The sequence below is a fragment of the Sander vitreus genome, chromosome 6 (genome assembly GCF_031162955.1).
Source record: "Sander vitreus isolate 19-12246 chromosome 6, sanVit1, whole genome shotgun sequence".
NCBI classification, from domain to species: Eukaryota; Metazoa; Chordata; class Actinopteri; order Perciformes; family Percidae; genus Sander; species Sander vitreus.
Window position 1 is genome coordinate 30143857 of NC_135860.1, and position 27976 is coordinate 30171832.

The 27976-nt window shown below is 41.6% G+C and overlaps 1 protein-coding gene across 1 annotated transcript; it reads right to left on the reverse strand.

The window, feature by feature from the left end:
- Positions 1–13: 13 nt before the first annotated feature.
- On the reverse strand, positions 14–27976 carry ibtk (inhibitor of Bruton agammaglobulinemia tyrosine kinase). The gene is given in 28 exon segments (XM_078253682.1): positions 14–1202; positions 1633–1765; positions 5704–5904; positions 7187–7342; positions 7610–7708; positions 8163–8278; positions 8525–8670; positions 8868–8980; positions 10145–10272; positions 12568–12767; positions 13193–13294; positions 13418–13514; positions 13640–13677; positions 13926–14008; positions 14132–14218; positions 14307–14563; positions 15165–15549; positions 17290–17443; positions 18284–18461; positions 18800–18923; positions 19794–19974; positions 21066–21183; positions 21471–21641; positions 23009–23119; positions 24820–24944; positions 25808–25904; positions 26099–27002; positions 27817–27976. Coding segments are annotated over 27 exon segments (4050 nt in total). The 5' UTR covers positions 26423–27002; positions 27817–27976; the 3' UTR covers positions 14–1076.

Consider the following 27976-nt stretch of genomic DNA (forward strand, 5'->3'; position numbering starts at 1 on the left):
ACAGGAAGCAGGATCATTGCACAGGTGAGATATTTTATTACATGCCATTTTCTAGTCACATCCTGATGTCTCACACACACAAATGGCATGTGAAGACAATATCACATGGTCAAGATCAGAAGGGAAGTACCTACCAAGCTTACAGTAGCTTCAGCAGAAAAGCTGGAGGGTAAAACAACTAAATAATGAAGAGGAAAAAATACATTTTAGCTGCTGTATCTGTAATCATTATTTGATAAAGGCACACCACCTTCCCTGAAACACACTAGTGATAACTAGTGACTGCCAGCTCCACACAATCACCATTTACTATAACTGCATCAAATAATATATTTTAAACATGAAAAACATATTTCAGTCATATTTAAAATACACATTTTTACTGAGTCCAGCAAGATTACCACGTCACTGCAAACCAGCTGAAGCAATCAATCAAAACGATCAAAGTATCAAGAAGAACGGACCATAAAAATAAACTAAACATAGTGCCTTGGTAAACAGCTCAAGTACAAATGATGCTCTGCCAAAGTTGATAATTGGCACTCTTACTTTCTCCATCACATTCAGAGATTCTACTGATATAACACACACACATCAGTGGAACTCGAGGTGATGCAATTTGGACCCATTTAGTGGCTTGAACATCTCCATTTCTTTGGCAACTTTAACTTCACATATTCATTTGGGAAAGTTTTTTACTTTTTTGTATCATTGGTTTGCCAAGTAAAATATAATCCCACTATAAGAAAACAAAAATCAAACAAGTATGAGTAAACCCAGAACTTCTCTACAGGAGCACATAAAGTTAGGAAGAACACTCATTCCCTCTCACTCATACGAAACAAAATGTTGAGCAGCAATAAAATAAAAACTTAAAAGTAACACTGCAGAGACGAGCATACATTTGCATCAAACCCATCCCACAGCGGGCTGGAGTCTGGGGCGCATCTCAACACGGACTGATAGATCGGAGGATATTTCTGGGAAGCTGCAGCAGGGACGCGGCCAACAATACAGAGAGACAACTGCAGGGGATGTTTTCACTTTGACGTATGTAGCGGCTGTGCTGCTAAACATCAGTGTTTGTTCCAGGTTGGGACTGCCATAGGACCTCTGGAAGACCTCTCCACCACTATCAGCTCATCGGGGTTGTTGCGTGCTTTATAATGGAACAAAAGATCTTGGATTGCCCGCTCTTCAATCTACAAGGACAGAAAAAGATATTATATAAAGGATATTGTGGTCAGAAAAACCCACACTTTATGTGAGGGTAAAAGAGAAAATGCTGACACTGAGAGCTTAATGATAATAAGAGTGATTTATGTAATGGCAAGCAGAAAGCCGAAGGGGGAATAAGTTATTTGTGAAGGCGTTGACAGAAAGGGTAGACGAGGGCTGTCTAAAGACAAAACTGGAAGACACCTCACTTCTAACCGGCACTGTAAAGAATGTGGTGTTTATTGCATGCCTGCCAGATAGGGATAGAAAGGAGATTCAACCATGAAACACCACCATTATGTTTTCCACTTGGATGGTGCACACACAAACTATAACTTCAGTCATGCCAGGAGTGTGTACTGCATTTGTGGGTGAGTGTGCGAACACTAAACGCACACAAACAAGACACGTTACCTGGATGAGCGCCAGCGGCTTCTCGCGGCTGCGTATCAGCGCGGCTTCCTGCTCCTTCTCCTCCTCCACGATGGAGGCAAAGGTCACAAGGGAGGAGACGGGAGGGCTGCCCACTGCTCCTAGCACCCAGGGCCTGAGGGGAGAGACGGGTGACACACACACACACACACACAGAGAGAGCGAGAGAGAAAGAGAGAGAGAGAGAGAGAAAAAGAGAGGATGGGTATTAGTGCCGGTTGCTGTGCTAGTGAAAGCAACAAGAGTCTAAGTGCACGGACAAAGGTTGAGTTGACTACAACTGACAAGCTCCTGTGAGTGAACGGCCGCCTGTCCACCTGGCTTTCACAAAACCTCTGCTATGACTGCATGGTGGGACTGAAGTTCGAATACATCTCGATCATACAGATTACTTCAGAATCACAGTACTGAGACAGAGCTTATTCATGTTCTACATGATCTTTGCATGAGCACAGATGCAGGCAAGAGTTTTGTTCTGCACGATGAGTAAAATATATAATTGCGATTATTTTGACTGATATTGCGATTGCGACACGATTCAAGATATTGGAGGGAATGATCGTTTTTGTACCATTACTCTCGTCTTCATTGAAAATTATTAACATTGAAAGAAATTAAAATGATTGTAGTGTGATTTTTTTGCGAGGATCTGTACCAAACAAAGGTTTTGTAGGCCGGGATGTCTCACAGCACCACAATACTTCATTCAGAACGGTTTGACACATATTTTGCCATTAACAAATACTAGTGCAGTGCCCGTTGAAAATGTGCCTGTTTGGAACAGCTGATTGCTTGGCCTGTGGTATTGCTGCTTGTAGAATTCATCAAAACCAAATTGTAGCCCAAAATGACTTACAGAAGGACCCCGAACCACTTCATATGCAACTCCCCTGCACAGCCTACTACTGACTTACTGATTTACCTGACAGAGGTATATCACAAAATATCACAATGACAATGTGGAGTAATCAGACCTGGCCCGTTATGAGAACCAATCAGCACATATCTGCGTTAATCACCACCAGAACCGGACCGTTTGTGTGTGTGTGTGTGTGTGTGTGTGTGTGTGTGTGTGTGTTGTCTCGTGTAGTATGAGCGACTCATGAGTTAATTTAAAGAGTCAGGTGAAAGATCCGAGTGAGTCACGACTCAAACAGGTTTAGTGCTCACTCAGTGGGCAGTGTGAGAGGGGGAGTGGCCAGCGGCTAGAGCGGCAAAAGCCAATGTGTGCTTATTTTACCGATATATATATATTTAACGATATATTTTGCATTTCTAATCCAAACAACGTCAAACTTGGCACTGCACTTACTCTTGCCCGTAGCAAGACACCTGTCAAATTTGAAATCCATCGGACTAACGCTTCAAGAGTAATGCGCATAACACACACACACACACACATTCCTGCAATTTATAGATAGATTTCCGCGCCTGCCGCGCCCCCCCCCAGCGATTTGGATATTGCACTAGTCCATATTGCGATTTCGATACAATTGTGATTAATTGTGCAGCCCTATACAGTGGATCACAAAATATTGTTGAGTAGACTGGAAAATGGCAGGACCAGTCTAAACTGGTTTAAAATCATTGCTTGGGACCAGAAACACTTAGCCTCCATTGGACAGTTCAGGTCTAAAGAACACAAGACCTCATACGGGGTTCCACAGGGTCTGAATCTTGGACCTGTCCCATTTCATCTCTACAAGCATCCAGTCATATATAGGGCATAGTATTTACAAAAAAACAAAAAAACATATTTCCTATTATAATTATGCTGACAATTCTCAGATTTACACCTATCGCTTGCTTCTAATGACTTCCATCCCGTTGAAAAACGGATTCAGTCCATTGACCGAAACGACACTATGAGTCTGGTGGGCGTGAACCAAAACTGTTCAAAGTTACAACTGTCAATCAAAACTAAGACCTGAAAGAAGTATTAAAGATCCACAGAGCTGAGGGGAACTGTAGAGTTAGGCTAGAATTCTCTGGATTCATCTCAATCCCTTTCACATTTCATGTAAGTCATTAGATCCATTATTGTAAAAAAAATATAGATTTTAGCTGCTACAAAAGACTACCCAATGCTAAGCTAATGTGGAAAAACTGATAGATGCCTTCAGTACCAGTGAGCTAGGTTACTGAAATAGTCTGGGCCCTAGTTACCCCAAAACAACCGTGTACTCCTAACAAAATCTGTTTGCAGAGTTAGAACACAAGATCAGCAAAGCTTCTTTCCGTTACTATAGGCCACACATTTTCTGCTGCCTTCTAATGTTTACTGCTTTTTTAATCTTTATTTGAATTTTTACATCAGGATCCTCTCGAAGTTAATTTTTTTAATTCAATCTTTTAAGTTATTTTCCATTTCCATTAAAAGTTTACATATTTGTAAAGCACTTTGAAGCTACCTCTTATTACTTGTTATATAAATAAATTTGCCTTTAAAAAAAAAAAGATGGCAGGAGACATCGTTCCCTCTCTGAATATATTTTCCGACTCCGAAAGTGCACAACCTGTCTTGCTTTTTCCTATTCTACAATGATCCTGGACATCTATTCGACATGACATGTAAAATATGACATGTCACATAGATGACATGAGCTCCCTGCAGTCTGATTTGTGTGTGCTTAAAGTGATTTCTCATTTCATAGTTACTACGTTAGGGTTAGAGACACACTGCATTAATAGTTTGTTATAAATGTGGCAAAAACATTTTCTAATAACTCACTTTGATGCATGTGAAATGTTTTTTGGAAAGTCTGTGTTTGTGTGTGCGCATGTTAATCCGGCCAAAAAAGACCTCTGGAAATGAATAGAATAGGCATCTCTATTAATTCTCATTTGGGATATGGAAATATACGAGGTTGCTGCGGCTTCCTGAGCCTTGAACTCTTCCGTCTCTCTGCTCATTCAAATACCAAGAGGAACCTGAAACCTGCTCCCTGTTCTGTATGATCCATTGTGACATGAGGGCTGCCCTTATCAACACTGATTAACATCACCAGCTTCACTAGAGTGGCTCCCACACACAGCTGTTTAATATCTAGAAGTCGGCTCTAAAGATTACCCAAGTTTCATGCTGTAAAGATACAGCAAAGGAAGTATGACATCAGATAAAAAAAAGAGATGCACTTGCAAAAAGCTAGGAAGACGAAGATGGTCTAACACTCCCACAGTTGAATTCATTTGTATCTCTCACACACAGTCCTACATCAGAGATGCATATAAATATAATGTGCCTTCATGGACAATTGTTGTCTATAATTCAACTAGAAATGCATATTTACAGAATGGAGCTCATACTGTGGTGTAAGAGAGTGTGTGTGTGTGTGTGTGTGTGTGGTGTTTGTCCAGCTGTCGGGGGATGTTGTAAAGGTCAGGGTGACTCAGTGTCAACCGAGACAAACCGGCTGTACCGGGTCTGGTTCACCTCACCTCGCCACTCTCACTCTTTCTAACTAGAGGAGATCCTGTCAGTCAGCACTTACATTCAACAAGTTGAGAGATTATTTATTTATTTATTTATATTTATATATATATATATATATATAATATCATATTTATCTGCCTTCTATGGAGAATCAGTCGGAGATAAACACTCAGCGCTACTTCCCCGTTCACTTCGTAATCTCAAAGCCAGTGTGTTTGTGTCAGATCAATTTTAAAGTGTGTTCCAAGTGACCCAAAGATATTTCTCTTCTCTCCTTTCGGATGAGAACATAATTGGAACGGATATAATTCAAGTATTTTAAATTAAGGCTTGGATTAGGTATTGCAATAAGGTTAGTTAGTATTGAAATACCAGGGAATGACTCTTAATGTGGTATTATGTATCTTGTATATATAGTGTGTGTGTGTGTGTGTGTGTGTGTGTGTGTGGGCTGCTGATAAAAAAAATAAAAAATAAAAAAAATAGTTTTGTGAAGACACTACAACAGTGCCACCAAGTGGAAGACAGCAGTAGAGAACAGAAGAAGTCAACCTAGTTTTGGCATGGACCTCTCTCTTGTGCGTTTGTACTCTAGTGCGCGTTTCTGTATAGGCGCTCACCCAGTGGGTCGCTCTGGCTCGCTGCTTTCGGCACATTTGAACGTGACCCTCCTGGTTGCAGGAGTAGCGGTGACAGGCGATACCTGGGCCCCCAGTCCCCTCTGGGCTCCCGTTTGTCCCACTCTGATCAGGCAGTTCTCCTCCTCTTCCAGCAGCGCTCGAAAAGAGCATGAGGAAGGTGGGGACTGGACCGCTGTTGCCCTGCAGATTGAAACAAATGAGCATGTATGATACATAAATTCATGATAAAAGTAAAAAGATGGTTGCCCTTTTGTTGCTGCCGTTAGTCATTTATTCCGTTTTCCTTTCGAATTTGTCAAGCACCATATCCTTAAACAGATGAGGTACTCTTAATGTAAAAAGAAGAAGCATTTTCACCTGAATATACTCTCCAGATTTCAAATCTACTATGTTAAGCAGGTGAATGGGCTGGGAGGATTTACTGTCAACAGAAACCATTATTTTGAAGCCAGAACTTACTTTTGTTTTCCTGCAGAGAGGATCATGTTTTCTAACTCTCTAGAGTGGAAGTGCAGATTTTTCTACCCACAATGACAGCTTTGGTAGGTGCAAAACTTTGGCACCAATACAAACGTTACGTATGGACTGAAGAATCCTGGCGGAGCTCTGATCACTTCTGGAGGTGCTGCTGCAGATCAGATGACATTGATTGCAGCGTGTGCTCTGTATTTACATTCCAAAAACATGTTTTAAGATTTTCAATTTGTGTGTGATGTCAATTAATGTTGACCTCAGATTAAGGCTACAAATAACTCAGGGACTTCTTTTTGGCACATTCTCTGTTTAGCATCTATCTGCTTTCAACTTGTAGGACCGTCCTGTCAGCGTGTTCTCTCATGGTGAATTACTTACAGTTTGTTTGGTGAATATGTTAGCAAACAGTTGCCTATTAACACATCTAGCCGACCAAGAGCAACATTAGCATTCATTTGGAGTCGTGTCTGTGTCCACCTGATGAACATAAGTTTAATATTGGCTTTCCTTTTAGCTCCGTTTGGTTTCCACAAACTTGTGAGGGAAATAGCTGTTTCTTTAGCTGCTTAATGCTAATCCACTAGGTTCACCTGCTAGTTGCTAACTTTGTTTGTCTGACATTTGATGGTGGGCAGGTAGTGTACAGTGGGTTTATCAGAAAACAGCTGCCTGCTGTGCCATAAACAACACTGGTGAGAGCTGTGAGAGGGGGGGAAAAAAACAGTTAAGTTGTGGGCCGTAAAGCGGAAACAATTAGCTGAAAGACGCAAAAACCCTCCGTAGAGCTGAGGGGAACTGCAGTTAGGAGATAATTATCTGTGGGTCATTTTGTCCGTTGTTCATACATAAATACTGATTGCAGATGCACTGATTGCAAAAACTCTCACACCAGTGACGGGCTATAAACTCATTAACAGGAAGCAGGAAGTCATTTGTTGACAGTTGTGAGTAGTGGACAGTAAAGCTCTTCATATTTGGGATCACTCACCAGGCCTTCCCACTACTTTTGGATGGGGTGACTGTGGGGGTTGGTTTGGATGCAGTGGACTCCACACTGGCCTCTTTGTTGGCCATGGCCAACATCTTCCTCTGCTTCTGGGACAGTTTAGTGGGAACAGGGGAGTGCTTAATGCTGGTATTGACACTGCAGGCAGGAGGAAAAATATGTACTGTTAGCTGAAGTGAATAAGTCAAATAATAATCTTCACTCATGTGGCAGTACCGCTTTCCTTCAGACTGGGCAATAGGACACAATTAAGCATCACATTTTATAGAAAAACAGTTCAACTGTACTTTTTATTGCAATCAGTCATTAATTGATCGCCATCACTGCCTCCATCAACTAGTCACTGTTAATTGTTGTTTGTTAATCATGTCCTCAGTCAGAAGATATACAGCAGACGTCTCATACCTTCCAGGGCTTTTAGGAGTTGCACCGAGGGTCTGCAGAGAGTTGGCCTCCATGTCCATGATGGTTCTCAGATCCAAGACTGGGGGTGGACGAGCAGCACTGCAGACAGTAATAACACAGTCACACATACTACACCCTGGGGGGTTGCAGGAGCTCAGTATATGTGTGTGTGTGTGTATATATATATATATATATATATATATATATATATATATATATATATATATATATATATATATATATATATATATATATATATATATATATATATATATAAAAAGTACGCATTACAACATATAGCTCAAATTTCAATACTTATTTAGTGAGTAGGGATCAAAGTGCTTCCTCCTTTTCCCAAACCTCTTCCTCAAAATCGAGTGGGAAGATTTAAGGTGTGTTGTTTAAGTCAGGGTCCCTTGTATCAAATCAAACCTCAAAACTGCTTTTCAAATAAACTGATATCCTCCTTCTGAATGTTCTATCCACTGTATTGTTAGGAGGAGGAGATTATAAGAAGATGTTTTAAAATATAGCATCCTCAGGTCTATCTTACCAGGGAAGGATCTTGGGGATGATTTGTGGAGCAGAGTTGGGGGGAGTTGGGAGATCTTTCAGGGAGGTCGGGGTACTGGGTGGGGTCTTTAGCCTCTGACTGAAAGCCTTCTCATCCTGCAGATGATGAACAACAATTTTATTATATCTACTTCGCCATGTAATGAAGCCACATTGCTTTTTGTTAATCAAACATGGTCATACAATGGCAAATGGATAACTATAAAAGTGTAAACACAAGTTTAAGTATTACTATTCTTTCATACTGCACCCACAGTAAGCGGCAAAACGACTAGCATCATCTGTTATATTAAGTTGGCAACAAAACAAGTCATGTGATTGTTGTGGTGGTCAGACATTAACCTCGGCTCTGTCGTGGAAGACAGGTGACTGCATGTCTCGGGGACTGCCCACTCCCATGTAGCTGCCCTCGGAGTCGGATGTGAGCAGTTCTTGCAGGGACTCTGTTGAGTTAGCCCTGCCTGACTTCACCAGGCACGGGGAGACCACTGAGAGGAGAGAGTGTGTGTGAGTGAAATGATTACATTTTACCTAACAACAACAAGCTGATGCTTTAAAAGAAGTTGGTGTGGTGGAGAAAAAAAAAACAAAAAAAAAACATGGTTTGTCATGACATACAAGTGGTAAAAGATTAATGACAAACAATATTTCCATCATGTGTGTTTGCGTATGTGTTTAAGTGTACCTGCAGCAGGGGGGCTTTGAATGATATCAGAGAGAGTGTAGCCTCCTGAGCTGTCAGAGCGTCGCCTTGGTTTCTTTTTAGCCTTCATCTTGGCCTTCTTTAACAGGATTTCCCTGGGGGGGGTGTAATGTGGTAAAAAAGTAATTCTCTCTCTCTCTCTCTCTCTCTCTCTCTCTCTCTAAATACAACTTATTTAATGTTGACAGTTTTTTTTACAATATCTAGATGCTTGCCTCATTTTCAAAATATTACATGGGCTTGCACCTCCACCCCTGGGTGAATTTATACAGTATCTCACAAAAGTGAGTACACCCCTGACATTTTAGTAAATATTTCATTATATATTTGGGGGCAACACTGAAGAAATTACACTTTGCTACAATGTAAAGTATTAAGTGTACAGCTTGTATAACAGTGTAAATGTGCTGTCCCCTCAAAATAACTCAACACACAGCCATTAATGTCTAAACCGCTGGCAACAAACGTGAGTACACCCCTATGTTAAATTCCCATAGAGGCAGGCAGGTTTTTATCTACCTAGAGATTAACATGGTTTTATTTCAGTTAGCCTACTAGCTGGTTTGATTTGCATTGAGATATGATTTTATGGAAAGTACCCCATGCCAATATAGTACAGTATAGAGTAGACGTAGTAAGTTTGGCCGAACAGTCTTCTCAGTACGGGCCTCAAATTATTGGAACTGCCCTCTTATTGAACTCAGAGAAAGCACCAGCTATCTATCATTTAAAACCACACTCAAACTGCAATCATCAATAGCTAGTTTACCTCATCCTAGGTACTGCCCTTCTTTGTGTTGTACTTATTTTTTTTATTTCTTTTGTCCCTCTCTTCTTCTTCTTTAATTTGCTTTCTATCTTTCTTGCATTCTTTTTTTTAATTAATGTAATATAATGATGTGTTGACCTGCCAAGGGACTACGGATGAAAATTAGCTTTTTTGCCAATTCTGGCACATTTACATTTTGAGTGCAAACAAAAAATGTCAATTGATGTGCATTGTCCCTTTTAAATAAACAAATAAATAATAAATAAATAAATTTAGGGCTCCAAGGACTTGCAGATAGCCTGGTTAGCTCCTGCTTTCCTTAACTTTAGTTCTATACATTAAGTAGTCACGACTGAATGTTTTTTCCTGGTCTGTACCGAGATGAAAAGAGCAATGTTGTTTTTTACTGGCAGATACAAAACTCTGCACCAAATCAGAAAACAAACACAATAAGAGTCCATATGGATACAGAACATTTCTGTTTGTGTACCTGCAGGAGTGATCCAGCTCTGCTTGTGGTTTGGGGCGAAACGCTGAGTCCAAATCCTCATCCTCATACACACTGAGGTCTGGGGCGCCAGGATATGGAGTGATAACCCTCTTTTGCATGGCTGGGATCTGAATACAAAAACAAAAAAAAACAAATTTACTATCACAGCCTGAACCTGTACACATTTACATTAAGGTACGAGAACCAAGACTGACTTCAATCAGCTGTACAAACGGAAGAAAACGTTCAAACACTGCTTTATTATTAGTCACTGCAATCAGTCATAATACATTTCACTATATTATAACTTTATAGTATGGGAAGCACTGTATTCAACTAACCATATCTTTTTCTTTATTGGTTGCAGAGGGTGATATTGGGATGTTCCTGTTGGAGTTCAGTTCAGAGTTGTGCTGGTGGGTTCAAACAGAATCAACCAAATCATATTCAAACCTTTTATGTATTTGAAGAACTCCATCTGTAGTTTTTAAAAATGCTGCATATAAGTCAGGTTTTGGGAATTCTTCACATATTCATTGCTAAGAAAGAACTCAGTTTTTGACACAGCTAATATACTGAGTTGAATGAAGTGTTTATCTACTGGTTTTGTGTATCAGTGTTCAGTGCTGGAACTATTCAACAGCATCAGAATTAACTATATCTCCAGCAACAAACTCAACTCATCTCCAGAATTACGTCATGTTGGACAGGACTCTGAGCTAGACAGTCAGAGATATATCAAACCAAAGTATGAACAGCTATATGGTTTTCATTAGGCCTGTATGTGCTATGCTGCCACCACCTGCCACCACCTGCACACTTTTCCCTGTATTTCTCCCTACACCATGTTTCATGCTCTTTCTGTCTTCTGCTGCCTGCCTGCTCTTCTTACCTCACCTGTGCTCTTCCGCTCCGCCTGTGACCTGCGGCATCCTCTGTACTTTCTCTCTGTCTGCTGCCTGTGCTCCTGCATGTACTGCTACCTGCCACATACACACCTGCCTGCTGCCGCCATGCCTGCACCTCTCCTCTGCGCCCTCTCATCACTATGGCAGTGCCTCTTGCATTTCATCACCTGCCACCCTCTCTCTGCCTCTCTGCCCTACTGCCTCTACTCTACTCTCCTCTGCACCTCCTGCCCCTCTCACCTGCCTGCCTCACCTGCTGTCTGTATCTCCTACTTTCTGCCATAACCTTACTTTTTATGTATGTCCCACTCTTCTGCCACATATATACCCACTCTGCCGCCATCTCATATACTTACCACACCACTGCTATATTTTCTCACCATACACTGCCACTGCATGCACCTTTACACCTGCCATGCTGCACATACACATTTATACACCTGTAGTGCCATGCCATGGCATTTCTACCTGCCACTGCCACCTCTCTCACCACTACCACACCACCTGCCTCTTCTGCTACCACTCTTCTCTTACACCTGCACCTGCCACCTCTGCTATATTCACCTGCCTGCACCTGCCCTTGCTATATATAGTGTTACTGCCATACCATACCACTTTTCACATATATACCTGCACATATGCCGCACCTGTATTTATCTCTCACCACCACTCCCCTCACATATATATGCCAACACCTGCCCGCACCTGCCTCTCCTTTCTTATACACTATATATATACTACACATATATATATATACACACCTGTCCTCTCTCCTTTACCACATATATATATCATAACACCTGTGCCATATTCTCCCCGCCCTCCTGCTCTCTGCCTGCCCTGTTTCATGTCTGCCTGCCTGCTATTTCATATCTACTCTCTGTTTACACACATTTTTATTGTTGTTCTTTTGTGGACACTCTGCCTTCACTGGCTCAGTTGACATCCATCAGTCCATCTCACTCTCAGTGCTGGTTTTCTGGTTGTGCTGTCAGAGCTTAATAAATGCTGTTGTCCTAGGAATGGTGCACCATCCTTTGAGTTTTTCTGAGTCACTCTTCAGACAGATGTCTTTGGCTTCAAAGTCAAGCTAAGTGATCAGATCTGAAGAACTCTCTGCTCAGCTGTAAGCTGAGAAGGAAGGATGGATTCCACTACTAGTAGCTAATTCAACAAACCTAACACCATTGTCTTGAAAAAATTCAACAAACAAATCAGTAATCATTTCAATAATGAGTTGCAGTCTGAAGCAGCGTTTTCTGGAAGGAACGGGAGAGGTTTCTGACTCTCTATAGGCTTTGAAACCACAAACCGCTAATATGAAGTATCAAACCTGGACGCTTTACTTTGAGACAAACAGTTTTCATAGTTGAAAAAGTTGCTCTTCTTTGTTACTCATATCAACTACTGATCACATATAAGATATATACTCTTGTATGGACCAATGTATACTTTATGTTATAATGAAAATTTTTAATGAGATTCATTGTAGCACTGTTTAAATTGTTATAAAACAAAATGAAATGCAGAAATACTCTTCACTAATTAATAATTGAGCTTTCTAAGTCCATTTTAGGTTATTTCTTGTGATTCTCACTTTGACTCCAGCAGGGCGGCCATGTTGAGCACAATGAACTGGAGACAGGAGAGTTTAAGCTGCTCTGCGTTGTACATGGTGGCAAACTCCAGCAGCTCCGCACCGTTCTTCAGAGTCACTGAGAAGAGCAAAGCAGCTTCATTCACAATTCACAGGAAATCATTTCACAGACGCAACTGTGCCTAGTAATACTTTCCATTACTTCCATTTGAAAAATTGGGCTGCATTAACTAAAAATGAACATAAAAAAACATGAAAGTAAAAAAAACTGGGTGAATTCTAAACCCATCTTTTTTAAGTTATGATTTTCTGCATTCCTCGTGGATGTAGAAGTGTAAAGTGTAAAAGTGGATCAAATATCTTAAGAAAGTGGTTACAATAAGGGACATCAGTCTGAATAACCCTCAGAATGCATGAATGTGTTTTTTGGTATCTAACCTTAAAATCCATAAAGTTGTAATGTTCATGTGAAAAAAAAGCAGGAAAAGGATAAGGGCAGAGTAAATTAAGGGTAGAGGAAAAGACAAATGCAGCATAGCATACAGTTCTCGGTGATGACAACCTCGCACATCTCCTTCAGTCTGGTGATGAGCAGCTGGTCGGCCACAACCAATACGTTGCAGACAAACTCTACATTCAAAGACTCTGTTGAGCAAAGAAAAGACAACAATCAGTGCCTTTTTAATGTTAATGCAAATTCACCAAAACGTCATTACATTTTTATTTTTTTATTTGAGCTGCCAGTCAACATCAAACTTGAGAAGCTACCTTTGATGGTGGGACACTCGTCTGTGTAAATGTACTCGAGAATGGCCTGTAGAATCTCGGAGCTGGTAGGCATCTCCAGTGCAGTGCAGGATGTGGCCTGAGGGAGACAACATCATTATCAGTACCAGTATGGTTATGTTCATGAAAGTGCATCGCAAGCATTAAATACCACGGACACACTGGTTCATAAATAGGGCATTGTGAAATAAAAACATGGCATACCTCGATCCAGGGGTTTCCAAGCATACTATTGAAGTATTCTGCAGAAAAGATGGAGACAAAAGTAAAAACATTTGGGACTCACTTTCTGTATCTCCATCAAACAGCAATCACATTTTAACAGACAGGAGGCTATTACTCAAAAAGGCCCAATCATATTTTTACTAGGGATTTTAAGACTCTACACCATGAGGCACATGAGGCTGTATGACCTCAACAACCTGCATCCTCTTTTCAGTACGAATGAATGAACATCTGTGTATTCGGTTCTTTGATGGGCCGACCTTACCTAGTCTTGCGCAGAGGACACTTTTGTGACATGGAAACTCTTTCCCATCTTCAGATTTCAGAGTAACGTCACAAAGATAGGAGCTGAACAGACACATGAAGACATATTTCAGAAAAATCGACATTTTCAAGTCAAATTCATTAATGTGCCATCTAATCTATAGCTGCGACTGTTATATATTGTTTAATATAAATTCATATACACACCATTTTTTCTGGTAGAATTTGGGTTTGTTGCCAGTTTTCTTGTTTATAACATTGATCTTTCCATTTTCATATTTGACTCCGTCCAGTCTGTCAATATTTAAAGAAAGCATGATTAACAAGAAATGACACCACACGCGATTTTGCCCCTCGTTTTAAGGCACACTCGGTCTCTCACCGTGCAGACAGGCTTCCCAGGCCCAGCTTTTTTGCAACACCTTGTAAGGTTTTCACAGGGTTGGCCCCTCCCTCGTTGGCCCCGGGCTTGTCACCTCTGCCTCCTTTTCCCTTCTTGCCAGGCTTGGCACACTTGCTCTTGGCCTTGTCACCGTCTCCTTTGGTTGCAGGGGGAAGGGAGCAGTACACCTCGAGGGCTGAACGGCCTCTCAGGCCCAAGTCCTGCAGGCTGCTGATAAGCCTCTCCTGCTCCGAGTCCTGGCAATGGCGACAGAGACAGTGGAACATGGGATTTATGAAATAACCACAGCAGAGTCAGAGGCTCAGCTCTTCCCGGCTAAAGCAAATGTTTTGTATAGACTCAAGCCAATAGCAGGGGTTTCCCTGGGTTCTTAGAGTGCATAGGTGCAAATGACATCATATGCTGATTAGTAGTGGTCAGTTGCAGCGAGCCCACCTTAAGTTAGTTAGTCTGTGCTAAAGTTGTCGCTAGCTCCGTGGCTAACCTCATTCACTTTAACCAACAGGTAGCAAGAAAGACACATGAACTTGGTTTGGTTCTTGAGGAGTTGTAGCATTTTTCACTAACAGATAAACTGTACACAGACTGCACTGCTACGTTCACTAGCTATAACCTTATGCTAACTTCACAATCACAACGAACACACACTCGCTGACAACGAAAACAACAAACGAAATCGTGACAACCCTAATATTAAAAGGCAAGCCAGCTTTATTTGTATAGCAAATTTCAGCAGCAATGCAATTCAAAGTGCTTTATATTAAACACTTAAGTCTAGCACATCCAGATTCTGTTGCAGAGTTGAAGAGAATAACCCATTTCCTTTCTTATCCTCACCTGGTGTTGTCCAGTCAAGGCCCCTGAGACTCTCGGCCGGGCCCCGTGCACCAGCAGCTCACAGGAGTCTGTGTAGATGAAGTGCAGGGCGTATTCCAGCATGTCTGGTGGGATCTTCTCCAAAATGATTAAATCGCAGCCCACAGCATCTTCGCTCTTCCTCACTTCTCCATCAAGCTCCTCATCAACCTCGCCATTCTCAGACATAAACTGCTTCCGGAAGAACTCGGACCTCATGGACAAGATGTACTTGTGGGCAGGGAAGGTGCGATCGCCGGCCTGAAGGGTCACGTCATGGATGCTGTCCGTTTCGTCCGCCTCATCCAGAAGGCGCCGGAAGTGTTGGGAGAAGGAGGATGGAAAAATGCTGGGAATCTCATACAAGCTGGATTAAAGACACAGGGTGGACACTATTGAACAAAAATCAGTCAAATAATCAAAAATGACCATTTGGAACACAAACACAAAGAGTAAGATCTATGCCAACTGAGTCCAATAATTGGACTGGAGGCAATGCAGCTTTAAAAAGGCTGGCAGGTGCCTATTTGAATAGAAACCATAAATGTAAATAGAGCACAGAACTTTCCAATAACAAGATTATAATGGCTCTCAGACCTAATGCCAAAAAATTGTCAAGCGAACAGTAGCATAATAAAAGAAGGAGCAAGGAGCTTCCATGCTGTAACACTGGCTCCAAAAAAGCCGCGGATATTATCAGCAGGAATTGATCTAAACATAAAAACAATTAGACCCAACCAGATAAGATTTATAGTCCTCTATTTTGTGTTATGCCCAACCAGCTAACATAACATTCAGTGGTAAGTCAATGAGTCCCAAACTGTAAGATAAGAATATGTATACTTAAAAAGGTGCTCTAAGCGATGTCACGCATTTTTTAGGCTACAACATTTTTTGTCACATATAGCAAACATCTCCTCACTATCAGCTAGCTGCCTGTCCCCTGAACACACCGTAAAAAAACATCTCCTCACTATCGGCTAGCTGCCTGTCCCCTGAACACACCGTAAAAAAACATCTCCTCACTATCCGCTAGCTGCCTGTCCCCTGAACACACTGTAAAAAAACATCTCCTCACTATCAGCTAGCTGCCTGTCCCCTGAACACACCGTAAAAAAACATCTCCTCACTATCCGCTAGCTGCCTGTCCCCTGAACACACTGTAAAAAAAACATCTCCTCACTATCCGCTAGCTGCCTGTCCCCTGAACACACTGTAAAAAAAACGCGGTCTCTGTAGACAGCCCAGGCTCCACAAACGCCAACAAAAACAAACTGCGCCAACCTGCACCACCAAACATAACAAACAGTGTTCCAGACAATAACCGTCAAGAAGGAGTTGGTTGAGCCCTCACCGCAGCAGTGTTAGCACGTAGGCTACTTCCACAATGCGTTCATGATTCATTCATGTTTCAGGAAGCACGGAAGGGAGGGGGAGGGGACGGGATGAGGAGGAGGGAGGGGCGAGCTAGTCTCCGTTGTGTTTGACAATACTTTGAACGTCAACAAGAAGTGACGTCACCCAACATCACTTAGAGCACCTTTAATAGGTAGTCTTTGTAGCTTCTCTAAATACTCTTCACCCATTTACTATTTAATTGTTATAACCAAGTTTTTTTTTACCTTATTGTGTATAATAAAACCACGTTTCAAAAGGTGTTATGACATTGCACACAATAATCCCATGAGTAACGCAAAAAGATTATTATTAATAATGATTTTATAGTCGTAGAGTTACCCTCCTCTATCCACTGATTGGGATAACCTCATTGGTGAAGTTTAGTTTTACATCACCTTATGATCATTTCATTGATTTATTTCCTCCAGTTCAAGTGTCACACATGATTTTAACACCCTGTTTACACAAGATGTATTAAAGCTTCTTGTTGGAGTCGTCTCGTGCCTGCCTGACGGAACAGATATGCTTACATATTTATCACCACAGCAGTCTACGCTGGCTGCAGACAGCTTGAACTTCACTCGCGCTTCACACGCGTAACTGGTCCCAAAGTGGGTTTTTTAGGCTTCATGTCTATATTCTACAGACTTTAGAACATAAGTACACTACCGAGTAAAGAATTTTGCAGGCTCCAAGGGAGATATCCTACCTTGTTTTGGGGTCGGACTGAAGCACTCCAAAATTTCGGCCTTTAGAGTCCATGGTGATGCTGACAGCTCTGTGGACATACGGGAGTTTCTCCAGGCGGATTCGCTCATACACTGTCCCCGCATCCGAATGGCCACAAACCTCCACACTGCCCTCTAAGATTACAAGAAACAGATTCAAAATCAACACACACTTTTAAAATCACTTTTTATATCATATTTTTAGAAACTTGCATTAATGATTTACTTCAATGTTGTTTATCTTCTCTATTTGTATCCTTCTACACTTTTGTTTTTAAAATCCAATGTGTGGGAATTTCTCCCATCTAGCATTGAGCTCTTGCACCACGCAGTTCAAAGTACGTATTACAGCTACGGTAGCCTTCACGCTTCAAAAAGCCGGTCTCTTGCTCTTTTCAATCTCCTTTTTCTTTTTCTGGGCGAAGAAGAAGAAGAAGACTCCTGTTCCTGAAATTTGGATTTTGAATATGTGTGGTCCTCCATGTTTCCTTCTTCAAACTCCCCGGGGCCGGGAAGTTACGCTACCCATTAGCAGCATTAGCAGCACCTGGGAGTTTATCATGTGACAGCGAAAACGTGAAAGGGGGAGCAGTATGTCCTGTTTGTCCCTTACCGCCTAACGTATTTCAAGATGGAGCATGAATATGGAGCGTCTACCCAGTTCATGTGAACGCAAATGTCAAATTTCAAGCCAAAAGAAATACTTGGAATTGATGGTGGTGGTAAATATTCATGAAAAAAAAAAAACGGGCAACACAGATTTTGATAATGAACAACTAAACACGTTACACACTGGACCTTTAACTCTAATAAACATCAAATGTGTATCTTTAGGTCACTCCTTTTATTTATCAAGGCAGTTGGTACATTTCAAAATTGGCTCTACAAATGTAAGGTTTAGTCCAATGAAAACTGACAATTGCAAAACATTGGCCAACTTTATGATTCTATATACCATGTTTCTAAATTCCTTACCTTTCTTCTCCCCGTACTTTTTATATTCTCCGGCCCACACGCCACTGAAGCCCTCCCCCTCCTGAGTCACAAACATCATGCCGTTCTTGCTGAGAGCTATGTCCGACATGAAAACCTGACGCCCATACGCCCACCGGCACTGTCTCACCGAGCTTCCAGAGGACCGCCAGCAGAACACCTGACAGAGAGAGAAATGGAGGGGGGGGGGGAAGATTTAAGGAAAGTTACACAGACCAGTCTTAGTCACCATTCTCATCTATAGGGCCCCATATAGGCTAGCTTGCTTTGGGATTGTATAACTGTCTATGATGCACCAAAGGTTAGATAACAATAGGGGAAATAAAAATAACAATGTTATACATTCTGCTTGAGTTTCTAAATGTTAGCGCAGTGAGAAAAGTGAGATTTAACTACACTTTTAACAATTGATTTAGGCCAAATAATTAAGTAATGATTCTGTCCACAATGTGAACAGAGTGAAAAGCATTTCCACTTATACTTTCTAAATGCACTTACCCTTCCAGCTTCATCTAATGCCAGGATGGCCACCTTTTCCCCTCCTCCCTCGTTCAGGAGCTGTGGAACCACACGGTGGTCCAGACTACCACCGCTGACCAGAACCTTCCTGATGTTCAGCTGCCTGAAAGACACCAATCAAAATGAATAATTAGAAAAACACGAAAACTAACGAAATGGTGTCACATTCAAAGCATATGTATAATACACTTTATCATTTAATTTGTCCATCTTTGGATCAAGATCTACATTTCTTGGTGGTAGACGCTCTTGAACACCTGAACACAGTCCGGTGTGCTATCGCTCTTTAACAAACAGGCATGCACTTAGCCCATAGACTGTATATATTAATATTATTATACAGTCTATGACTTAGCCCCACTTTCCAACACACAGATACTCGAAGCACTACAATTTCCAAATGAAACAGTTTCCAGTTTAGTGGGTGATGCAGAACGAACAGCGCCTCTGGTGGCTTGAAAAGGTTGCACATATAAATCAGATCTATGAGCATTGAAGAACACAGAGTACAACCTTTCATTCTTTACAGTGATAGTACCTTTGCATTTGTCTGACAGATACCGACACCCTTGTCTGACATCACAAGATGTCTTTTTTTTTTTTTTTTTTTTTTTACTTTGAAATGAATACTGGATTTAAACAAGACATTTACCCAATTCTTCTTCAATGGGATGCTGGATTTGGAGACAACCTGCTCAAAATCAATGTAGAATGCACGTTTTTGTGATTTTGTGTAAGGCAATCTTCAGATTGTTGTATAATGAACCAGTTTGTTCCATTTATTGCTTTGATTACATTTGGAAAAAACTGATATAGAAAAAAAATACTAAATTGAGGTCATGCTGATTTTGTATGATGTTTTGTTACAAGTCTTTTCATGAAATGGAATGAAGCTTCCATTTCATGAAAAGACTTGTAACAGGCTTCTCTTATTTTTGCAGTTTAATAAGGGGTGGTTTAATGTCCTATTTACCTTGAAGCCATTTTCTTGCACTGGTAGTCAGCCAACAGGTAGACGTCCCCCTTCTCAGTCACAACCACTGTTGCTCCATCACTAGCTGCTGCCATAGCTATGGTGACATCCTTGTGGTATAGGGCCGATACCTGCCGGGGGGCTGTCACACACTTCTCTCCATTAGGATCGAGCAAGTAACCTGGAGATCAACACACAATGGAGTACAAAATATACGTTGATATTGATTACATTAACACATCAAGTTGCCCATATACAGTGTGTGTGTGTTTAATATGGGTTTTTACTTAAAAACAAAACAAATAAAAAGTCACATGATAGGCTTTGGTGTCATCCACCTCTGACACAATGGAGGGTCTTTCCTCCTCACCAAACCTCCAACAGAAGTAGATAAACATTTGTACCATTCTAACATTCCAACAAGATCATGCTTGCATGCTAAAAATATTAAGACTTTATCTTTATTCATTACTCTGACACCTAAGTGTGCCACAGGGTGTGGGTGAGATCTTTATCTGCTCAACATTCAGTATCTTAAAGGGCCCATATTATGAAAAAAAAATATCACTTTTTCTGGGATTTGGGGTGTTATTTTGTGTCTCTGGTGCTTACAAACTTTGAAAAAAAAAAATCCATCCATGCTGTTTTGAGTGAGATACGGTTTCTGAATGTGTCCTGCCTTCAGTCTCCGGGTGAGTTGGTCAAAATCTGCACGGCTTTCTACGTCACTAGCCGAGACGAGGGACCTAGGGGGCTAACCGTTAGCATGCTAGCTCGTTCTCAATGGCAAAACACTGCTACAACACACACGAATTCACCCTAATCTACAAAATAAATTGTATAGAACTACTTACATGTCCCTGTTCTGCAGGTATTCCACACAAAGTTGGACCTGCGCCCTAGTTTAGAAGAAGTCTCCCGGCTAATCCTGCCTTGTACAGGCTGAAGTTGCAGAAACAGCTAGCTAGCTCATGTAATCCTTACCTAGCTACTGCGCATGTGCGACTGACAACAAAGATGTTACAGAAGTTGAGAGGTCTCACTCTGTAGCTAAAACAGAGACCTGAACACAGGGTGAAAAGAGGAGCTGCAGCAATGTGCAGTACACCAAAAATATGGTGTTTTTTGAAAATTAAACCATGTAAACCTATTCTGGTACATTCTCAAATTACAATTATGAACCTGAAAATGAGCATAATATGGCCGCTTTAAAAGCAGTGCCATTTTCGCTCATAACACTGGCTTTGCTGACATTTCAATGCTGAGGCTTACCCAGCTGGCCTCCATTGAGTCCCATTGTGTAGACAGCCTCCCTGGTCCACAGCACTGTGTGGAACCTTCCTGCTGCAACTCCAATCACTGTCCTGCCTTTCAGCGTCTTGGAGAACACCTACACACACAGCATACCACAGGGACAGTGAGACTAGAGAATACAGAATTGAAGTGTTTCGACACACAACATCAAAGATCATTATTAACGTACTGGTTGTATAAAAACACTAAATCACTCTCAAAAGGAAAGTTGCATACTATAAAACAGAGCAGATTAAAGAAGTCCAAACACGTCATTTCATTCACCAAAATGACCAAATCTCATTTGGTATACAAACAATGCTCGTTACATGCACTGCAAAATGTCATCTGCCCTCTTCCGTTATCATCCCTGCTACCTCTTACTTGTTTAGGGACATGAGCTGAGGCAGGAGGAGGAGCCAGACCTAGTTGGTGGAAGGTGTTGAGGCCAAAAGTGTACACGTAGCCTTCTTCTGTCAGCACCACTGTGTGGTCTTTAGCTGCCGCCACCTGGGAGCAGTGGTGGGACATCAGACCCTCCACCATCCGGGGAACCTGCGCAGAGGAGTGAGATAGAGAAGATAATGAGAGAGATTAGAAGAAAAAAAAACACAGTGTACACAAAATACAGCCCAGAAGAACATCCTAAGCTCAATGTTCAGCATTCAATGGTATCTATTTGAGTTTGACCAGTAAAAGCTATTGAAGATTGACAGTTTCCTCTATATTAACTCGTGACAGTATCCCATGCCTGAATCTTTAGCACCATGGCAAATCCCTGTGTTGAACACAGTTATTTATAACTATTTTCCAGTGATTCTGTCACTCAAATGGCACTGTCACAGGAGGAGTCCCGCTGTTTGCTGCTGCAAGAGCTAATGTAAAAGGACAAGTCTGGTGATAGTGTATATTTTTCTTAATGTCAACAAATCTCATAAAAAAGCAAACCCTATTTATCCCAGCCAGTCCCCATGTGATGCATTAAAACAGTCTAGTGGAAACTGTTTAGACTTTAGGTTCCAAGAAGGAATACTCACTTCACTTTGACATTTTCATGCCAAAATAATCATTTTGTTTCCCCACAAAAATACACTCCCTTGACACTTTATTGGTTACACCTAAACAATTGTGCAATATAATGCAATCCAGTACAACAGCTGTGCCACATACTCTACCTTTACGAAGCTTATAATAGAGACAGAGGGCATCGCGTCATACTCTGAAAGCCATGCCCACTGGGAAACACAACTCTCCATTAACTTGCGTGAAGGTTCCACCTCGTCAGTTTCGTCTGCTACCAAAAAGAAAAATGCCTAAAAGCTTATGTGTTGTGATATTCACTACCAACAGGGTAAATAACCCATGACTACGTTTTTATAAGCTGATGACCCTAAAACTAAGCTTTTACGAAGGCAAAAGTGGAATCAACAGGGAGAATGGGAAGACGGTGGGATCCTGACACTAAGCTAACGATATGTTCGACGTTACCTTTGCCGCGAGCATTTCATTACCAAGTCAAATATCCAAATGTCAGTTATAGGCTAACTATATGTCTGTAAGTTAAGCTAACACGTAATGTCGTACACAACCTTAGCTTAGTGTCAGGATCCCACAGTCTGCCCATTTTTCCTGCCGATTCCTCACGTCTGTATCCACGTTTGTCTTAATAAAAGCTCAGTTTTTCAGGTTGGCAGCTTATAAAAACTTAAGTTGTGTGTTCTTTGCATTGTTGGTAGTGAGTATCACCACACAGCGGCCTTTAGGCATTCATCTGTTGTTTGCTAGCAGACAAAATTGACTAGGAGGAACCTTCACACAATACAAGTCAATGGAGAGCGGAGAGTGGTTTTCCCCTCCGGTGGGGGCGGGACTTAAATGCGCTCTGGCACATCTTCGAAATAATGCCCTGTAACAAGTCTCACCAGATAAGTCTGTTCATCTCCATGGCCAAGTCGTCCTCCCAGGCCATGCCCACAGGTGAAGACCTGGCCTTTCTGAGACAGGAACACAGAGTGGAACTTACACAGGACCACCTAAAGGGACAAGAGGAGATTAAACATGGACATAATTGCAATTTTTCAGTTTTTGCTTTTTATTAGTATTTTAAAAAGTACTGGACATTCTATTCTAAGGAAAAAAAACAGAGTCTGAAAGTTGAGTTTGTGCTAATTAAGGCTCTTATCATTATGATTTGGACCTCAGTGGCTGCGTGCATCTTTTTCCATGTCCCTCAGCCAAGCCCTCTTGTAGTAATAGTAAAACACTATGCCAATAAAGGCCAGGGCACAAGTGGAAAAGCAAACATCATTACTAATACATTGCTACCCTCATCTGCTGCTAGATGATGCAGGGATGTTTCCCAAAGTATCACAATGAAATGGACATTCACACAAGTGCATACACATCAGCGTAGTTTATTTAATTAAAAACATGTCATTGTGGAATTAATATTTAACCTCTGGCACCTGCTGGGTTGGGCTAGGAAGACAAAGACCAAATGCAGTGCCACTGGGTCATTGTGTGGTCATGAAATCAGATCCATCTGTCCCCTACTAGGCTATATGAAATGGCTCTGCATGACAAGTCCTGCAAACACGGGGTTTCTTCTGTGTCCACCAATAATACAGGTAATCATGTCTTCACAAATACACACCCCACGTACAAATACTAGGTCTAGAATGGATTACAATGACACCATGTCTAACACAGTCATTACTTATTCTACTATAACGTAGCATCTGGTGTGTACTCATATCACTCGGGGCAGTTGCACTGGTGCCAGTTGCGATATTAATCACATTAAGAGTATCCACATGGCAAAGGAATGAAATTGTAGCCAGCCTGGCACAGGCCTGTGCATGGTTTGACCATGCACAGGCCGGCTCAACGAAGTCACAAATGAAGACTATACATGAGAAGACAAACCCAAATTAGTCCACGCCTGACACACCAACTATGCCCTCTGTTTGACTCAGTCCCACAACATTACTGATAGTCCTGATAATGTACCATAGCTGTATACCCACTAGCTTTATTTATATATGGAACACAAAGTGTAAAGCTCTCAAGCAAAAACAGTTATTTCTACATCTGTGGTTTGAGAAAGTATGAGCCAGTATGAGCCATGCTTGGAGGGAAAAGCATTTAACAAATGCTGCTTCACCCTGAAGAGAAGGTTGTGTCATACAGGACTCTGGGGAGGGAGTGTTTTGCTGGTTTACCCAAGTGGTGTGCCTTATCTGGAGTACCCATGTGCATTGGCTTGTCTTAATGCAAAACAGGTTGGCATAGAGTTGAAGCATACAGTACAGCAGAGCTGGGCGATATGGAGAAAATCAACTTTTGGTCAAAAAGTTTTTGACCAAATGCATCGATGGCGATATTGCGGCGATATTGTAGGGTTGACTATTGGTGCTTTAACAAAATATTAACACAATGAGAGTTTTGATAAATAAACGCCAGTAATGTGGATACAATGACTAAGAAGGTAAAGGCAAATAAACCGCTAGTAAGTTTAAAACCAGGAAAAGACAACACTTGTGTCATATCACAATATCCAAAATCTAAGACTAAGATATCTAGCCTCAAATATTGATATAATATCAATATGTTGCCCAGCTCTACAGTACAGTAAGGGGCATTACTGGTGTGACGCATGCAAGTGGGGTTTTCAGGGAAGGGAAGCCCTATGCTGTAGGAAAACACATTCTTACTCCCCGGAGAGCTGGCCTACCTGCTTGATGTAAACCCCCGTCCTGGCAAACACATCCACAAGCTCAGGGTGCTGTCGGCTCTCCTGATTACCATGCCCGAGACTGAAATTAGTATTGTTTCCCCATGTGTATACTTCAGTTGGGTCTGTAATGAGGAAGAAAAAAAATGGAAAGTCATAGCACTGCCTCCACCTGAAGCTTGATTTAACCACTGGTCTTTTCTGCCATTAAAAAAAGACAAGCTTTACATGCTGCGCGCGTGCGTGCGTGTGCGTGTGTGTGTGTGTGTGTGTGTGTGTGTGTGTGTGTGTGTGTGTTTTACAAAGCACCTTTCTCAACAACAAGGCAATTCAAAGTGATTCACATAAGACATAAAAGCAATAAGAAAAGAAACAACAAGGCAACATAAAAAGACACAGGCATTAAAAGTGTAAAATAAAATATAAAGTAAAAATAAGCTAAAATAGAATAAAACAGAATGATATCTTGTTCTTCCGCAGTGGGTAGTAGGTCCTTTTCTACTGTATATAATGTGAAAATCACAAATCATAATGGCTAGAAAGACATGTGATGTAGCACAGGGAGAGTTAAATCCCATGCATGTACAAGTGTGAAACGCATCATTAAACAGAATGAGTCATCATCATGATAATAAGCCCGGCGACTCTCGACAAAAACAAAACTAGAGTCAATAGTTTCACCACCAATGGCGTACTGGTGTAATGTGGCGTATGATGACCCTGGTGAAGGCCACAAGCCCAAACATGTTGGTCTCACAATTAAGTGGTTCTTTATACTACAAGAGTTGCTGGAGATTCACACGTTTTCCCTTCTTCCTGCACCTTGGAAGTAGGTGAAGTTGTGACAGATATTCCAAGGAGATCGGACAGGTGTAAATAGACAGGTAAAGGGGGACAACATGCAGCAAAGGGCAGCGGGTATGAATCGGGCCACTGCAGTAAGGACTCAGCCTTGAGTATATGGGGAGCCTCGTCATCATTTTCTTACCGGTGTTTTTGAACACAACATGTGATGGTCTGTCCTTCATTGTAAGGTCCAGGACAGAGAGACCCTCCTTGTCGTGAGTGGAAAGTAGTCCTCCATGCTGAAGCAAAGTCAAGAAACAAAAGATATTCAAAGTCAAAATCTTGATAATAAGCAAAGAAATAATCTAAATTTTTTTCCTTTTACGGTACGTTACTTTCCACGTTGTTGCATTGTTTGACTTTGACCATTTAAATGGGGACACCTTGAACAACTCGACAGCACGTTCTTTGGTGATCCGTGTTAAATATATACCTTGACCAGCGATATGAGACAGTGGATCTGTCCGTAGAAAGCGCTGCGATGCAGAGCGGTCCAGCTGGACTCCTTATCCTTCACCATCAGGTCAGCACTCTTACTCTCCAGCAGCCACTCCAGCAGGGTCTTCTTTCCCAGTGAGGATGCCAGGTGCAGGGCTGTGCGACCAAAGGCATCTCGCAAGGTGGCCGCATTGTGGCAGTGTGAGGTCAAGAATGCCCGCAGCTGCCCCTCCGAGCCGCCCGTTAGTGCCGCTACCACCTCGTCTGCATGCTGCTGTGAGCGGCATTTGGGGGTGCAATCCAGCAGTGGCAAACTCATCCTGACCTCTGCCAAACCCTCAGAGTAAACCCCCACCCCCCCCCCCCTTTTCTATTACAAAGTCACTCTTTCAGCCCACAACTGCAAAAAAGAAAACTAACACAATATAATGTGAAGTAACAAATCAAAAACACAGTCACTACAATTGTGTACTATAACAGAGATGCTCTCCAAGAAGAAAAAAATGTGTCAACAAAAGATTGAAGATGGTTAGGAGTGCTAGAATTGTGCTTGTGTTGAGGTTCCACTGCACCCTAGCGACCCCAGAGCCTTTTGGCGACTGGTTTCAGTCCACCATTTCAACCAGGAGTTGAACACAAACTAAGGTGCTTGCAGCATACGATGGCATCAAAAATTCAATAAATACAAAACCTCTTGTGCGTTTTATACAAAATTGTACAGTTGAATGTTTGCAAAAATAGTTTTTCCTCTAAATACTCTTGATCATTTACAAAAAGGCAAATTTTCAACAACCCTCCTTGTCGTCCAGCAGTCCAACCATCACACTGGAGGGGAAAGGACGCCTTTCCCCCCAAAATTCTCACTTTCCTTTTCAAAACTCCATAATTGTAGAGTGCACCTGAGGAACACAAATTGAGAGTTATCAGCGAAAAACAACAGCCTACATTCACTCTTTGTTTACATGCACAAGTTCAGCTGGGTGTGCAGAACGCAGGAGTCAGGGGAGACCCAAAACTGTAAGTGCAAAAGGTCAGAGCAAGTTTGACCTAAATACACACTACAAAGCACAAATCAGCTGAGTTGACAGGTTTGCCTGACAGGTACTTGACAACGCTGTGCAAATAAGATTAAGGCAAATTTAAACTTTGCATATGGGTAATGTTTTAGCGTGTGAAGAAAGTGCACTTGCATTAATTGGGGTGGGTGTTGTTTTTGATGTTGACTAAACAGCAGGATTGTGTAACAGGCTAAGTTAGTTAGCCAAATGCCATTAACGTTAGCCTGTTCATTTTGGCTGCGCTCCATTTAACCCCATTTAACTTTCTGCGTCATAGCAGTGCGGTGTTGAAGCCATTGTAAACCTATTTATTTTAATAGAATGAGATAAACTGACCAATTGCTAGCCGTAGCAGGCTGTGCAGAAGCACGAACAGCTAAACGTTACTTCATCCTGGTATTAGCTCATAGTGCCGAAGCTGGATAACGTCACACGTCGAGCCACATCATCATTTGCTATATTTGTTTTCAATTCTGACAGCTAACCAGACACCTGTCGCGGGAAAAAGCAACTTTAAAGATATAGCTAGGTTTGTCAAGTGTCGTTAGCTAGCGTTAGCTGATTTTACCTTGGCAGCTATCTTTAGGGAGCTCACCGAAAGCTAGCGTTAGCCAACTGTTTTGCTAAGGGAAATTGACGTCGTATAATTTCTTACCTTTCGCTAGATAAAGAAACAACAGGACATGGAGAAAGTTGCATCAACGACGTACATCCAGTGTGTCATTACTACTAAGAGATGCTAGGGTTTTTCCACTGGTGCAAATTTTGACAGGACTGGACGCCTGAAACCCTGCAGTTAGGTAAAAAAAAAAAAC